At 47.1% G+C, this 15,812-nt stretch overlaps 2 protein-coding genes across 23 annotated transcripts in view; one reads left to right on the forward strand and one right to left on the reverse strand.

Moving 5' to 3' along the window:
• LOC145542527 (uncharacterized) overlaps positions 1-13,072 on the reverse strand; it is a 37,179-nt gene extending 24,107 nt beyond the window's left edge. Inside the window, exons 1-3 of the mRNA XM_081581425.1 lie at positions 13,038-13,072; positions 12,447-12,992; positions 11,753-11,883 (exon numbers count right to left, since the gene is read on the reverse strand). Coding sequence (XP_081437551.1) covers positions 11,753-11,883; positions 12,447-12,992; positions 13,038-13,072 — 712 coding nt within the window. The remainder of the gene's footprint in view (positions 1-11,752; positions 11,884-12,446; positions 12,993-13,037) is intronic.
• The window catches only part of HELZ (helicase with zinc finger), a 148,350-nt gene continuing 145,014 nt past the window's right edge, over positions 12,477-15,812 (forward strand). For 12 of the 22 annotated variants that reach the window (XM_081580742.1, XM_081580744.1, XM_081580750.1 and 9 more), the window contains exon 1: positions 12,477-12,507. The gene's annotated coding sequence lies outside the window, so the exon portion shown is untranslated. Of the gene's footprint in view, positions 12,508-13,804; positions 13,861-15,812 lie in introns of all 22 variants that reach the window. The other 10 variants (XM_081580733.1, XM_081580741.1, XM_081580743.1 and 7 more) reach the window with 1 other exon arrangement.

Consider the following 15,812-nt stretch of genomic DNA (forward strand, 5'->3'; position numbering starts at 1 on the left):
GCATTTAGTATGCCTTCGTGATGTGCAGCCCCCAAATCTGGTTTCAAACATTTCCGGCACTCCAATAAGAAACTCCACACCGACCAGTCACTGCCCCTCCTTCGTGCCCCAGCCCCTGCTTACACAGCTGCTTCATGACTGAGGGGCTGCACCCACAAACGGCTGGGAAGAGTTGACAGGACTGTTGCAGGAAGGGGGACTCCTTCCAGGGCCCGAAACCGGGCTCTTGTCTAACACTCCGAAATGAATTGTCCGAGGAGACACATGTGCTGACAAAGCAAGAGATTTTATTGGGAAAGGGCACCGGGTGGAGAGCAGGAGGGTAAGAGAACCCAGGAGAACAGCTCTGTCACATGGCTTGCAGTCTTGGGTTTTATGGTGACGGGATTAGTTTCCGGGTTGTCTTTAGCCAATCATTCTGACTCAAGAGTCCTTCCTGGTGATGCACGCCTTGTTCAGCCAAGATGGATGCCGGAGAGGAGGATTCCGGGAGGTGGTCAGACGTGTGGCGTCTCATTTTGACCTTTCCCGAACTCTTCCAGTTGGTGGAGGCTTATTAGTTCCGTGTTCCTTACCAGGACTTCCTGTCCTAAAACAGCTCATGCAAATGGTTACTGTGGTGCCTGGCCAGGGTGGGCGGTTTCAAACAGTGTGCTTCCCCTAACAGGACCATGAAACTAGAGTAAAGGACCGTGCCTTCCATCTGCCTTCACTAGGGCTGGAAGGAAAAGCCCAGAGCTGCTTGTGTTACACGGCTGCTTCTGCTTCCCTAGGGCAGACTGCCCCTGTGCCCCTGTGCCCACTCTCACTGTCTCTTGTCCCCCAGACACTACTCACCCCCAGATTATTGTCCTTGATACCAAACAGTCTGCCAGGGACCAGCAGGTAAATGTTAGGACCCTTCACAGAGTATCGTATGCGTGCGCTAAGTTGCCTCAGTTGTGTCTGACTCTTTGCAACCCCATGGACTGTAGCCTGCCAGGCTCCTCTGTCCATGGGATTCTCCAGGGAAGAATACTGGGGTGGGCTGTTACTTCCTCCTCCAAGGGAATCTTCCTGACCCAGGGATCAAACTCGCATATTTCACGTCTCCTCCACTGGCAGGCAGGTTCTTTACTACTAGCGCCACCATCACTGAGGCTTAAAAAATGTATGACAACAGTCCATGTTATAGATCCACGTTATAAAACATCACCTCAGGCAACTCAGAACGTTCACATGTGCTTTCTACCTCCCTGTGAAGGTGATCTCAAGCCTGAATTTTATGGCAATCGTCTTCTTGCTAAATGTGTATCTTTCAACACTATAGCTTAACTTTACTTGCATTTTGAACTTTGTATAAATAGATTTACAAGGCACAGACTCTTTTGTAATGAAGTGTGTTTGGCTTAGCATCCTTTGTGAGATTTGTTCAAGCTGTTGAATGTAACAGTTGTTCATTCTTTGTCATGGCTGCATAGCATGCCATTGTATAACTTACAGTAGGTTACTTATTTTCGCATGGATACACTTTTATGTAGCGTTTCCCCCAGCTTTTATAGTTATAATTGACAGATAAAACTGTATATATTTAAGTTGTACAATATGATGATTTGATTCTTTTCCTGCTGTGGCTACCAGGTTTTACCCAACTCCTGGTTGTTACAAATAATGCTATTATGAGCACTCTTGTACATGTGTTTTGGTGTACAAGTTCACATATTTCTGTTAGGCACATTCCTAATGTGAGACTGGTGGATTATAGTGCAGGTCCATTTAGCAGATGCTGCCAAACAGATTTTCAAAGTGGTCATACCAATTTAAACTCTCCCTAACTCCATTTGAGAGATTCTCTTGTTCCAGTCTTATCACAAGTCTTGTCAATTTTTTATTGGATTTTAGCCATTCTGCTGGGTGTGCTGTGATAATTATGATTTCAGTTTGTCTATCCCCGATTATTGGTGAGGCTGAACACTTTTAAACATGCTAATTGGTCATTTGGATATTCTCTTTGGTGTACTGCCTGTTGAAGTCTTTTCCCTCCTTTTCTTCGGGGTTTTTTCTTTTTGATCTGAGAGTTGTTTATATACTCTGGAGATGAGCCTTTTGTGCTGCAAATCTCTCCTCCTACTGTAAGGTGCCTTTGTGCCTCTTTCTATTGAAGTATATCATGGTATCTTTAAATGCATAGAAATTCCTGATTTTAATGCAATTGCTTATTTTTTTTCTTTTTGGTTAGTGGTTTTTGTATCCCGTTGACGAAGTCTTTCTTATCCTCAGGTCATGAAGACAGTCATCAATATTATCTTCTAATTCTGAACAGTTGGCAGCCACTTGGGGCTATTTAAGTGAAAATTAATTAAAATGAAATAAAATTCAGTCCTCCATTTTCTCTTCATCTGCACTGTTCTAGAAGCTTTTAGTGTTTTGTCTTGCACAGTCAGATCTAAAATCACCTGATGCTGATTTTTGTTTATGGTGTGGGGTGGTCAGATTCCATATTCTGTAAGGATATCCAACTGTCCTAGCACCATCTAATGACAAAGACGTCCTCCACAGGCCTGAAGTTCCACCTTTCATGGAAATCAAGCATTCAAATAGGAATTGTGTCTGTGTTCTCTATTCTTTTTATGTATTTGTATCCAAACCACATTGTCTTCATTTCAGTAGCTTTACACTAAGTTTTCATATATAGTAGAGCAAGCCCACCTACCTCCTGTTTCTTCAAGAGTGTCTTGATAATTCCTCACCCTCTGCATTTCCTAATAAATTTAGAATTGCTTTACCATTCTATGCTGTTTGTATCTTTTTGTCTATTTTATTCTTTTTAAAATGTTTGCATTTGTCCTGTATGTACACACACACACACACTGCATAGTATATAAAGCACTTCTCCTCCAAATCTGTCAATCCTTGAATACAGCCCCACAGAATATTTGTTAACTTTCTACTTTCAAAAACTTACTATGGGAAATACTCTTTGGAAATAAATGTGTTATATGTGCAAAAAATATTGCATAAAGATCAATATTTGGAGATTTTGATATGGTTGCATTCCATGGGGTCGCTACGAGTCAGACACGACTGAGCGACTTCCCTTTCACTTTTCACTTTCATGCATTGGAGAAGGAAATGGCACCCCACTCCAGTGTTCTTGCCTGGAGAATCCCAGGGACGGCAGAGCCTGCTGGGCTGCCATCTATGGGGTCGCACAGAGTCGGACACGACTGAGGTGATATAGCAGCAGCAGCATATAATCTATAGAGCATTTAGCAGTGAACTGACCTCTTGAACATTTTGAGTCTTTAAAAACCAGGAGTATGGTATGCAGGTCATGGTGCAGAAACAGCAGCTTAGTGGAATTTGGATGGCAAAAGTTTGAAGGAAAAGGCAAGTAGCAGAATTGGGCAGAGGAAGCAATCTAACCCAGATCCGACAGAGCACTGGCTGCCCTAGTGCGTCGCTCTGGGGCATTTACTGTTGTCAGAGTGTCCTGTGTTGGGCTGCATGTCCATGCTGAGGCACAGCACAGGTTGCCCTGGGCAGGGCAGGCAGAGTATGACCCCAGGCAAAGCAGCACCTAGCAGCCCAACCAGGCCCTGAGGCGCTGCCAGCTCAAGGCTGTCACTCCCCACGGCTGGGCAGCGTGTCTCTCTCCAAAAGAGGTGGGATGTATCTGGTATTTCCAGGTCTGTACAGTTCATCCTAAAGCCTTTTGCTTCCCCACCTGATGATCCTCAAACTTCCACTTTTCTAATAGTGAGTTTGACCTGGGATCCTTAAAATGTTAGATCCTGCATCTCAGGAGAGCCCTCCCAAGCCAACAGACTCTTCACCCAGTTTTATATTCTGGCCCCTTGATCAAGCACGCTTAAGAGTTCAGTTCCTGGATGCTGGCGAGGGCTTGCAGGTCTTCTGTGGGATGTAATCCCTTAGCGTCCCTAACTCTATGTACTGAGTTCAGCCAGTGATAGGCATAGTGACCCAGGAGGGAACACGTGCTCTTCTCAGGGGCAGGTTTCTGCATGGTGTTCCAGAAGGTTGAGAGTGTTGGCTCTTCAGCAGGTTTGCGGAAGGTCCACAGGAAGCTAGGGAGTCAAAATCTTCATCGCCCATCTGCCTCTGTCCCATCCAGGGCCTGACCTTGGCATAAAAGACCTGCCTTTGCTGGGTGCTTAATACTCATGGCCTAGGTCCTCAGCTTTCTCTGCCTTGTCACTGTAGGAGGTAAGAGCTTCATGCAACCAGGAAGGCCTCTAGTTTTCACACCTGGCTTTCAGTTGCTCATTACTCTCAGCTCTTCGGCATCTTTCCGTAGAACACTGACAATGCACATCAATGGCCATCCAAACCAATCATTTCTATAGCAGCTACTTCCTCCACTACATCTGCCAGTGCTTTCACTTTGACCAGGACACCCCCCTTACGTACCAACAGAGTGTGAGCAACTGAACCAGCACCCTGCGCAGAGCACTGCCTGAGACCCACCTGCCTCCACCAGGGAGGGGGGCCTCCTCTGAACCCATCTCATCACTTGCTCCCTGAGACCTCTCCTGAGTCAGCTGGCACAGGTTAGTCTTCAGAGGCAGAGGTGAGGTGCACGATGTTTATGAGGGATCAACACTTGTGGGAGGAAGTGAAGGCAGCAAGATCAGGCTTAGGAAGGGGCCAGACAGCAACGCCGGCCCCACAGAGCTCCAGTCAAGGCAGCAGGGAGTTGCCCAGGATTTTGGGGGTGTTCTGTATTTGGTAGAAATGGCCCTAAGTATGTCCCTGTCTCACTTCTCACTGGTTGTATGCCGCTCTGGGACCCGTGTCACCTCAGGGAAGGGAGCTCTCTGCAGCTGGAGGCTTCGTGCAGGCCACACCTGAATGGCTGAATGTAAAGTTCCTTCCTGAAGGGCAACTAGAGGACAGCTCCCTGTCTGCCACACATGGTGCCCTCTCGTCTATTCAGGCTTTCCTTCATTCCCTTCCAGATTGGTTAGTTTTGCATAGAATTCTGGTGTAATTCAACTGATATATTCTCACGTAGCCAATATTTTGCCACTGCTGTAGGCTATCTTTTTTGGTGTGATTGCCCTTTATTTAAATTAAAAAAATTGAACTATAGCTTGATTTACAATATCGTGTTTTAGGTGTACAGCAGTGAGGCGTGCATATATATGTGTGTGTGTATGTGTATATGTACACCCTTTTTCAGACTCTTTTCTCAACTACAGGTCATTACAAGATATTAAATCCAGCTCCCTCTGCTATACAGTAAATGCCTGCTTCTGTTTTACACAGAGGGGTGCGTATCTATTAACCCCATACCCCTAATTTATCCCTCCCCACTTTCCCCTTTGGTAGCCATAAGTTTGTTTTCTATGACTGTGACTCTATCTCTGTTTTGTAAATAAGTTCGTGTTATTTTTTTTTAGACTCCACATGTAAGTGTATCATATACCAATTATCTTTCTTTATCTGACTTACCTCACATAGCATGATCACCTCTAGGTCCATCCATGTTGCTGCAAATGGCAACATTTCATTGTTTTTAATGGTTGAGTAATCTTCCATGCCTTGGTTATTGCAAACAGTGCTGCTACAAACATTGCTGTACATGTATAACATTTCCTTTTAAACTTTTTATATTCTGATTATTGCTTTATATAGGATATACTAGTATGCAGAAATACATTTAATATTGGTATTAACAACCTTGCTAACCTCACTTGTTAATGCTAATTGTGCATTTGTGGATTCTTAAACACATGTATCAGGTTATCTTGTAAACAGCATTTCTTCCTTTTTAGACCTACACCTTTCAGGGTTTTTTTTTTTTTTTGGATTATTTACTGCACAGGCTTGGTGCTCCACTGTGATAGTGAATGGAAGTGGTCAGAGTAGGCATTCTTGCTGTCAAGTCAAAGGGACAGCATTTAGCATTTCACTACTTGGGAAGATATTTATATGTCTGTAGACTACTTAGTGTGTTTGTTGAAGAGTGTGTGCGCTGTTTATCAAGTTCAGAAAATTCCTCTTTATTCCTACTTTGCTAGTACTTAACACCAAAAAAACCATAAGTAGTGCTGAACTTTATTCAACATCTTTTCCTGATTTTTGAATGTCAAAGCAAACTAACATTCATCGAAAACTCCACCTTGGTTGTGATGTACATCAGCTTTACACATTGCTGGATTCATTCTGCTGATCATTTGTTTAGTTTTAAAGTCTATGAGTGAGATTAGCTCGTTATATTTTTGTAATGTCTTTGCCAGATTTTAGCATCAAGGCAGTGTGGCCGTCATAGAATGGTTAGGGATTGTTTCCTTTTCCTACTCTTCGAAAACAAGATTGGTACTGTATTTTCCTTAAACATAACTCACTGAAATCACTGATGAAGCTGTCTGGGCCTGAAGTTCTCTTTGTAGGAAGATTTAAAATTACAGACTTAATTTAAAATAGAGGATTTAAGACTAGTCAGATGTAGGACTGACTGTGCCAGTTTGGAAAAACTGTATTTTCAAGAAACTTATTTCAATAAAATTTTCATCCTTATTGTCATAAAGCTGTTCATAATATTCTCATTATCTTTTTAATGATTGAAAAATTTATAGAAATGTTTTCATTGTTTTGCTATTATTTGTGCATTAGTCCCCCATGAGGGGTTTATTCATTTTATCACTTTTCAATTAACTTTTGACTATTTCCATTTATTTGCACGTTCTTTGTGCTTAATTAGCTGTTTTTCTAATTTCTCATGAAAAATACTTGATTTGTGTTTCAAGCTTGTTTTTTAATATATGCTTTAAAAAACTTCCCAAGTTAGCATGGCCCTAACGACATCTTAATTACAGGATGTAAGTTTCAAAAACTTTCAGCATATTTTCTAGTTCCCACTGTGATTTTCCAAATCCATCAGTTATTCAGGAGTATATATAGACTTCAAATATGTAGGTATTTTCTCCTTACTTTTTCTCTTGTTTTCTGGCTTAATTGCATCACTGTCTGAGAATGTACTCTATATGACTTAGAGCATCTGAAATTTGTTGAGACTTGCTCTATGGCCCAGCATATTCATAAACATTCCACGTATATTCCGGAAAACTCTGTTATCTGCGGTTGCGGGTGTACTATTCTGTATCTATCTATCTATAACATGTATCTTTTAGGTCAAGTCTGCTTCTCCAGTTGTTCAAATCTGCTTACCATTCTCCATCTGCTCCTCTGAACAGTTACTGATACCCACATCTTGCATGACATTGGTAGGTTTGTCTCTACCTCCTTGTAACTCTGCCCATGCTTTTTCTTTTGCCTCGTACGTGGTGAGGCTGTGTGTGCTAGGCACACACAAATATGAAACTGCTACGTCTTCTTGGTGAACGAATACCTTTATCATGGAGTGTCCCTCCTCACTTCTAGCAATGCTTTTTTTTTTTTTTGCCATAAAGCCTACTTTCTTTTGGTAATTTTTGCATGGTTTGTCTTTTTACATTTTTGTTTTTCTTTTAAAAATTGTAAAATTTACCATCTTAACCATGAGAAATTTTTACAATTGTGCTAAACGTTACGTAACAAATTTACCGTTTTACAGTTGTACAGTTCAGTTAAGTACATTTACATTGTTCTGTAATCTCCAGAAGTCTTTTCGTCTCACTAAAATGAAAACTCTACTGTATATCCAGTTAACAAATCCCCATTCTTCCTTCCCTTTACCCCCTGGCAATCACCCTTTCTGCTGTTTAAGAATCTGACTACTATAGGTTGTTGTTGCTCAGTCACTAAGTTGTGTCCAACTCTTTGTGACCCCCTAGACTGCAGCACACCAGGCTTCTCTGTCCTTCACTATCTCCTGGAGTTTGCTCAAACTCATGCCATCCAACTATCTCATCCTGTGTCATCCCCTTCTCCTCCTGCCTTCAATCTTTCCCAGCGCACATACAGATTCAAAGTGAGGGGCTGGAAAAAATATTCCATGTGAATGGAAATCAAAAGAAAGCTGGAGTAGCAGTACTCACATCAGACAAGACAGAGTTTAAAATAAAGACTATTACAAGTGATAATAAATTAAAAGACCCTTGCTCCTTAGAAGAAAAGCTATGGCAAATCTGTGCTGTGCTTTAGTCGCTCAGTTGTGTCCAACTCTTTGCGACCCCATAGACTGCAGCCCACCAGACTCCTCGGTCCATGGCGATTCTCCTGGCAAGAATACTGGAGTGGGTTGCCATGCCTTCCTCCAGGGGTATGGCAAATCTATTAAAAAGCTGACACATCACTTTACCGACAAAGGTCTGTCTACACAAATGCATGGTTTCTCCAGTAGTCATGTATGGATGTGAAAGCTGGACCATAAAGAAGGCTGATTAAAGATGGAGTTTGAAAGACAGTCTAGTCAAGGCTATGGTTTTTCCAGTGGTCATGTATGGATATGAGAGTTGGACGGTGAAGAAAGCTGAGCACCGAAGAATTGATGCTTTTGAACTGTGGTGTTGGAGAAGACTCTTGAGAGTCCCTTGGACTGCAAGGAGATCCAATCAATCCATCCTAAAAGAGATCAATCCTGGGTGTTCATTGGAAGGTCTGATGTTGAAGCTGAAACTCCAATACTTTGGCCACCTCATGCGAAGGGTTGACTCATTGGAAAAGACCCTAATGCTGGGTAGGATTGAGGGCAGGAGGAGAAGGGGACAACAGAGGATGAGATGGTTGGATGGCATCACCGACTCGATGGACATGGGTTTGGGTAGACTCCGGGAGTTGGTGATGGACAGGGAGGCCTGGTGTGCTGCAATTCATGGGGTCGCAAAGAGTCAGACACGACTGAGCGACTGAACTTGAAAGACAGGAGTGATTGTGGCCTGAACAATTAAAGGATGGAGTTACAATAGTGGAGCTGGGGAAGACCATGGTGGAGCACATTTGTGGGGGGAGGTCAAGAATCCCCCTCTGGACATGTGAGTGTGAGTCTATCAGAGATTCAAGTGGGGATGCTAAGAAGTTGTTGGCTAAGAGTCTGAAGCTCAGGACAAAGCTCTGGACTTGAGCTACAGGTTTAGTTCTTTCTCAGGGTAAAGATGGTATTTAAAGCCTCAAGCCTGGAAGAAGGGCTTCCCAGGTGGAGCTAATAGTAAAGAACTCACCTGGCAATGCAGAAGACATAAAAGACATGGATTTGATCCCTGGGTCAGGAATATCCCCTGGAGGAGGGCATGGCAACCCACTCCAGTATTGTTGCCTGGAGAATTCCATGGACAGAGGAGCCTCGGGGGTATAGTCCATGCAGTCGCAAAGAGTCGGACAGGACTGAAGCGACTTAGCACAGCACAGGCTGGAAGAGAAGGGGAGGCAGTGTAGCTGAATAAGAGAGACCCAAGGGCTGAGCTGCAGGGCTGTAAGGAAGAAGATGCAGCCTTTGCAGGGGTGGGGCTAAAAACACGAAGGAAGCAAAGAGGGGTGACTGGGGAATTATTTGAAGCTGTAGTTCATCAGATTAGAATCAGAATGGAGTCCCATTAATGGTGGTCAAGGAGTCTGTGTTCCTCAACTCCAATCCTGCCTGCCTGCCTCCAGCTGTGTAGAATCTGAGTGTTCTGGTGGGCCCCGCCTTCAGATGATCATTCCATACTTCTGCATTCTCACCACCACCCCTCACTCTCATAAAGGGTTGGTCATTCATTCAACAAATGTTTGCGGAAATGTTTTTGTATGCTCCAGGCCCCGGTGGAGGCACTGAGTGCACAGGCTGGACAAGGCCTGAGCCCCTGTGCAGCTCATTCTCCAAGGCCATGGGGCAGATTAACCATCAATCGAAGGCAATGGCACCCCGCTCCAGTAATCTTGCCTGGAAAATCCCATGAACGGAGGAGCCTTGTAGGCTGCAGTCCATGGGTTCGCTAGGAGTCGAACACGACTGAGTGACTTTGCTTTCACTTTTCACTTTCATGCATTGGAGAAGGAAATGGCAACCCACTCCAGTGTTCTTGTCTGGAGAATCCCAGGGACGGGGGAGCCTGGTAGGCTGCTGTCTATGGGATAGCACAGAGTCGGACACGACTGAAGCTATTTAGCAGCAGCAACAGACAGACAGACAGACAAGAACATTTCTAACCCTGCTCTGGTTAAGGGGATCATGAAAAATGTCTTCCAGGAGGTGCCATCTGAGCTGTGCCCTGAATGCTGAACAGATGATGATCGTCCCATCTGGGGGACAAGGATCCGGCTGGAGGGAGGCTTGCAGGGGACACAGAAGGACAGCGTGCTGTCATGGTGAGGGGGCAGTCCCAGGAGCTCGTAGGCTACTGTTAGAAATCTGGTTTTATCCTAAGGTGTTGGGGACACTTTCCCTGCGGTTGAGGAGTCAGGTGATACAATTAACATTGCACAGACCTCATGGGGTTGGTTGGTCAGATGGAGAAGAGACTGTCAAGGGCAGAGTAGAGGCAGGGAGAGGAGCCTGTAGGGTTTTGTAGTTCAGGTCACAGTCTCGGAGGAAGACTGGCCAGATGCACCTTGGATTGGATGAATGGGTGCAACAGTCGCCAACATCAAGCTCTTCTCTGGGTCCAGGCCCACACAGGGCCAAGAAAGTACCTACTAAAGAGATGTCGGTCCAGGCACAGTTGTTGCCCTCGGCTTACTGACTGTTGAATTATAGGAAACTCAGACCACACATATAAACGTCCCGGGTTAACCCACGGCAAGCAATCAATCAGTGCACAGGAATGGGTAGCCAGGTGCAGAAGTGGGACTGGAAACAGAGTGACTGGCTAGCCTGTGGAGAGGAGTCTTTGGAGCCTTCTCTAGCCCAGAGAGGCGGTCCGTTTTCCAGCGGGCAGGGGCTGGAGGGTCGTGAGCAGCGCAGCCTCTCCGCTCCCGGTCAGTGCCCCTCGCGGCAGCAGGGGCGGTGGGCGCTGGACTGTCTAAGAACCTGGCTCCAGGCTCCAGTTTCCCAACTCCTTCGGAGCTCAGCGAAGCGGTGACTCAGGAGAGGCCGGCCTGGAGTGACTCACCACCTCGCTCCCTCCCTCACTGCTGACCCCGGGCCAATCTCTTAATGAGTCTACACCCCACTCTTCTCTTTCGGCCAGGACGATTGCCTGGTGGAGTTTTTAACTCCCCGGGGGCAGGGCTTATGTCAGCAACCGTCCAGGTTCCCCGAGAGAGGCTTCCCCTGGGGTCTGGAGGAGCGGAGAAGTTGGGTGGACCCCAAGGCCCCAGGCCCTCCCCGTGCACCGAACGGGGCGTTTAATGCCTTTGCATTCTTCTAATTTCAGAGCCTTTCAACAGCATTCACAGAGAATGCAATTTCGCAAGTCTCGATGTCCTGGAGGATTTTCCCTTGGACACCTCTTTGTAAAACTCTGCTTGGGGGTGGGGAGGAGCAATCTGAGTCCCCAAAGTCTGCAAAGCACAGCCCAGAGGCAATGAGTGAGAGCTCCGCAGACTGACCTACGCTCCCCGGGGCAAGGGGCCCGCTGCGCGAGGGCGCCGGCCGGTGCTTGGCTCGCCCGCACCACGGAATGCGGGCGGAGGGCGCGGGGGACAGCCTCGCTGCCTGGCGAGGGGCCCTCGGGCAGCAACCGGGGTCCGGGCGTGGGCGGCGGGGTCGCTCGCCCGGGTCTCGGCCGGACGACTCAGAGCGCCCCCCCACTCCCCCTGCCCCCCGGGAGCCGGCAGGTGGACCGCGGCGCGCGCTCCCCTTCTCGCCCCGGCCCGGCGCGGGGACCCTCCCCTGAGCCCTTCGCGCCCGTGCGCCCCGGCCTGAACGCGCAGGCGGCACCCCCGTTACCTGCCCGGGGAAGTCCTAGCTCGCACGCGGCGCGGACTGCAGAAAGGCGGACTCGGCCGAGCGAGGCCACATTCCTAGGGGAGGGGTCTCCGTCTGAGGGTCGCGGATCGCGGTGCCGGCCCGGGAGGAGCCTGCGGAAGGGAGCGGCAAGCGGGTAAAAGTTGCTTTTCGCCTCGTGCCCCCTGCCCCTGCCCGCGCCGCGAAACCGGCCTCCGCCGGGTCCCGGGCCGTTGGGCAGCCGGACACACCTTCCGTCCGCGGACGCGGCGGCCCAGCGCCGGCGCTCGGGCCCCGGCCCGGGCAGCAGAAGCCCGCCGGCGGGCGCCGAGGGTCCGGGGCCGAAACCGGCGCAGCAGCGCGCACAGACGAATCTGAGCGGCTCCTCGCCGCCGGCGCGGGGAGCCCGCGGCCGATGAGACGCAGACTTGGGGTGTCCGCCCGCCCCGGGGGGCGCCGGGGCCCGCGTGGACGCAAGGAGCGGGGGAAGGGAGGCCGGGAGCGGCGGCGGCCGCAGAGACCCGGAGCCCCGTTTTTAAGATGGGGGCGGATTTTAAATACAAACAGCCGGCGGAGGGGAGGGGCCGCGCGGCGGGCGGCGGGCAACTTTCGGCGCCGGAGGTGCGGCCGGAGGGGCGGTGCCGGCGGAGGCGGGAGTCGGGGGCCGAGGGGAGTCACTTTAAAGGCTCTTTCTTACCCACAATGCTTTGTGGGGACGTTGACAAGTGGATCCAAGATGGCGTAGAAAGTAATGACAGGTAAGTCCTGACTTCCCCCTTCGCCGCCGCCGGGACCGCTCCGCGAGCTGCCGGCGCCCTCCGGGGAGGCGCTGGGCTCCCCTCCGGCGCCTCGGGCCCCGGCAGGGGCGGCCCCGGCGCGGGCCGGGGGCCCGGGCGGCCCGCGGCGGGGCCTGGGAAGCGGGGCTCGTCGAGGCGAGGCCCGGACGCTGGGGCTGTTTACAGCCGCTTCCCCTCCCGATCCCCTTCCCCTCCGCCGGGGGCCGCGCCGCCCTCCACCCTCCGCCCAGGCCTCGGAGCAGGCCTCGCGGACCCCGCCGCGGGCCGGCGGCAGGCTCCTCCGCGCCGGGCTCCCGGGAGGCTCGCGCCCCTCGGCGGGGTCGCCGCTGGGGGCGGGGAGCGCGCGGGCCTCCCACGCCCCGCTCGATTGCCCCCTGGGGATCGGACTTCTGCCCGCGTGGGGGCGGGGGCCGGGGGTGGGGCCGGGAGAAGTGGGCCGGGGGCCCCTCCCTCCCCAGCCGGGGGCTGTTTCCTGAGCTTCACTTTCTTACCCCCGTTTCTCCGCCCCCTCCTCGGAAATTCTCATTGGCCCATGAGCACATCAACAAAAATAAAAACAGACGATCCTTTCCGGAGATTCCTTTAAGACTCCCCTTTTCTAGAGCTAAAGGACTGCAGTTTCATCTAAGGAACTTTGATTCCTCTCTCCCCGAATTATTTGAGCTTTCTGCACCCTCTCCTTTGCTGAGGATCCTCCAGCCCGGTTTGGAGATCAGGGTTTTAGGATTCTTCTTGGATTGAGATCCTCAGGTTTTGTTTGAAATTCAAAATTGTTGTTCCTTCACCCTCGCCACTTACACTTTTCAGGCAAATCATTAATATAATAATGTATATAACTCCAGACACAGTGGATTCCTAGAGTTGTGTGTGGGGGAGGGGGTTGGGGAGTAAAGAGTTGTCCTGGCTCGCTTGTTCTGAATTTTGCCCTCTCTTAAACTCATATGAAAGGATTTCGCCCCCTTCATCTCTTCTTTTTAATTCTTTTTGAAAGTCCAGTCTGTAAGAGATGACTTTTTTATGTTTTAGATTTTAAGAGCGTTTTATAATCTATTCTTTTATCACACAGAGAGGAAATGTTTTTATTTTAAAGTAAAACAAACCAGACTCATTTACACAGCTGCATACTGTACCATTTTGGTAGCTTTTTCCGTTTGCAGTTTAGGTGCCCTTTCACTTCATGCTGATAGAACGTTTGTACTACTGATCTTGTCTCTTGCTGGTGTTGTATAGACACATTTTACTTTTCTATTTGCCTCAGGAATTGGATGAAGTAATTGATCAATAAAGAACTACAGTGCTGGTGAGATGTGTAAGGTGAGACTGCAGTTAAAAATGATTTACCTTTTTCCCTTCTTTATTTTAATCAAGTCATAAGGGTGAGACTGAAGCTAAGTAATTGGATGGGACTATCTTTATTTCCAAATGAGTCCCTCTGTCAGATGGGTGTAGAGGCTGGGCTGGATTTGGAAAAGAAGACTGTGTCAAGTGTACAGACTTTTCAGGGACTCCAGCACACACAGCGGTAGTGGAGCTTATCCAGAGCCAAATGTTATTTGCAGCCATCCTTGATGAGTGTCTTCTCCAGGGGTAATTATAGTTTGCCTATTTAAATTTCCTTGTGTAACTGAATGTCTTAATTTTATCTGTGTCTTGGTGTTTATCACTCACTGTACATCGAGTGTCAGTGATTGTGTATGTGGATTTTGTGTGTCTTGTGTCAAGTACACCCTTTCCATTGGAAAGAATTATTTTAGGCAAATCCTGCTTTTATTTTCCGAAAAATGGAATAGTGCTGGTCTATCTCATAATTATTTTGAATTATGATAGTGTTGAGTTTTGATTAACTTATTATGGAGAAGACTGGCTTTTCATTATTTTCTGGTCACATGTAATATGTGAAGTCAAAGTGTTGTTTATTTAAGCCAACTTGTAAGGCTTTGGATTTACAGAGCAGCACTGATATAGTGTCAATGAAAAGGATTGGAGAGAAGGAGAGTGGTTTGCTAATTTTGCATTCTTCACAAGCAGTGTTCTCAACTTGAAAAATATATCTTTTTTAAAAAAATTTTAGGCATTGTAGATGTACTATACAGTGTGTGTAAGTGTGTGTGTCTATAAAAATACTTTACTATGGTTTATTGAGAACATGTAAGTTTTGGTAGATTGGTTACTGCAGTTTTTCTTTTTTCCTTTAATACATCTGGATAGCCTTTGTATTTTGAAATCCTCTCTATCACATGTCTAGAAGAATAAGCTGTGCTTTATTTTTTTCCAGATTGAGGCATACAATTGACATTTTTGCCTTAAAAAAAAAAAACTTGGGAGAGGAAGGTGGACATAAACTAAGATCCTTTTGTAAGCGCACATACCACATTTGGTTGTGTTTTGAAACTCAATAGTGCTTGTGTGTATCACATATATTTTTTATTTTTATTCTTAGAGCAAATATGGATTTAAAAATTTATTTATTTTCAGCTTACTGATGGAGGCATATTCATGGCTTAGATATCCCCATCTGTACCTTTTTTTTTTTTTTTTAATTTACGTATTACTTTGTGGAAAGAATCACTAATCTACTTTTTGGCCTATGGAGATGTTTGTTCATAATCCAAAAGGGAATATTTAGAAATAGGTAATCTTATATGGCTAGTGTTGTTTGGCCTGAACTGTGTTAAGACATTTTCCACAAAGACATTTTCCACAATTTTCACACCTGTAGATCCTGTGAAGTGTTAGTATTCACTTCCAAGTGAAGTTGGTGTTTGGCCACCAAGCAGGTTTTTACACAAAGGATTCTCAAATGGGAAGTGCCATAGTGTAGAAGTTTGGGTGAAGTAAGAGTCTGGTGTCTTTGACATGAATAAAGACACAGCTTTTTCAGTCTGTCCTTTTGGCTGGGGAGTAGGACACTATTTCAGGGAAGGCTGTAGTTTTGGGGAGTCAGTAAGTACCTCTCTATCAGCTGGTACACTTGGATTTTGCGATTGTTACCAAGAAGTTTCATTTCTGATACCATAAATACTCAGTCTGGATTGTTTTAAAGTCTGTACACAATTTATGGACAGTCCAGTGTTTTACTGGAAAAGGGAGTGATGCCATAATAACAGGAGAAATCATTCCTACTTGCAAAGTGCCTTGTGGAGTTTAAGAATGTTGAGGAGGGCCCTACAAATAGGTAGACCAGACCTTACACATGCAGTTTTGTACTCTGTTTAAGAAGCAGGCACGGCATTGATATCAAATGCAAATTAGCCTCTCATTATCTG

Source organism: Giraffa tippelskirchi, chromosome 3, assembly GCF_054371585.1.
Source record: "Giraffa tippelskirchi isolate mGirTip1 chromosome 3, T2T-mGirTip1v1.2.pri, whole genome shotgun sequence".
NCBI lineage: Eukaryota > Metazoa > Chordata > Mammalia > Artiodactyla > Giraffidae > Giraffa > Giraffa tippelskirchi.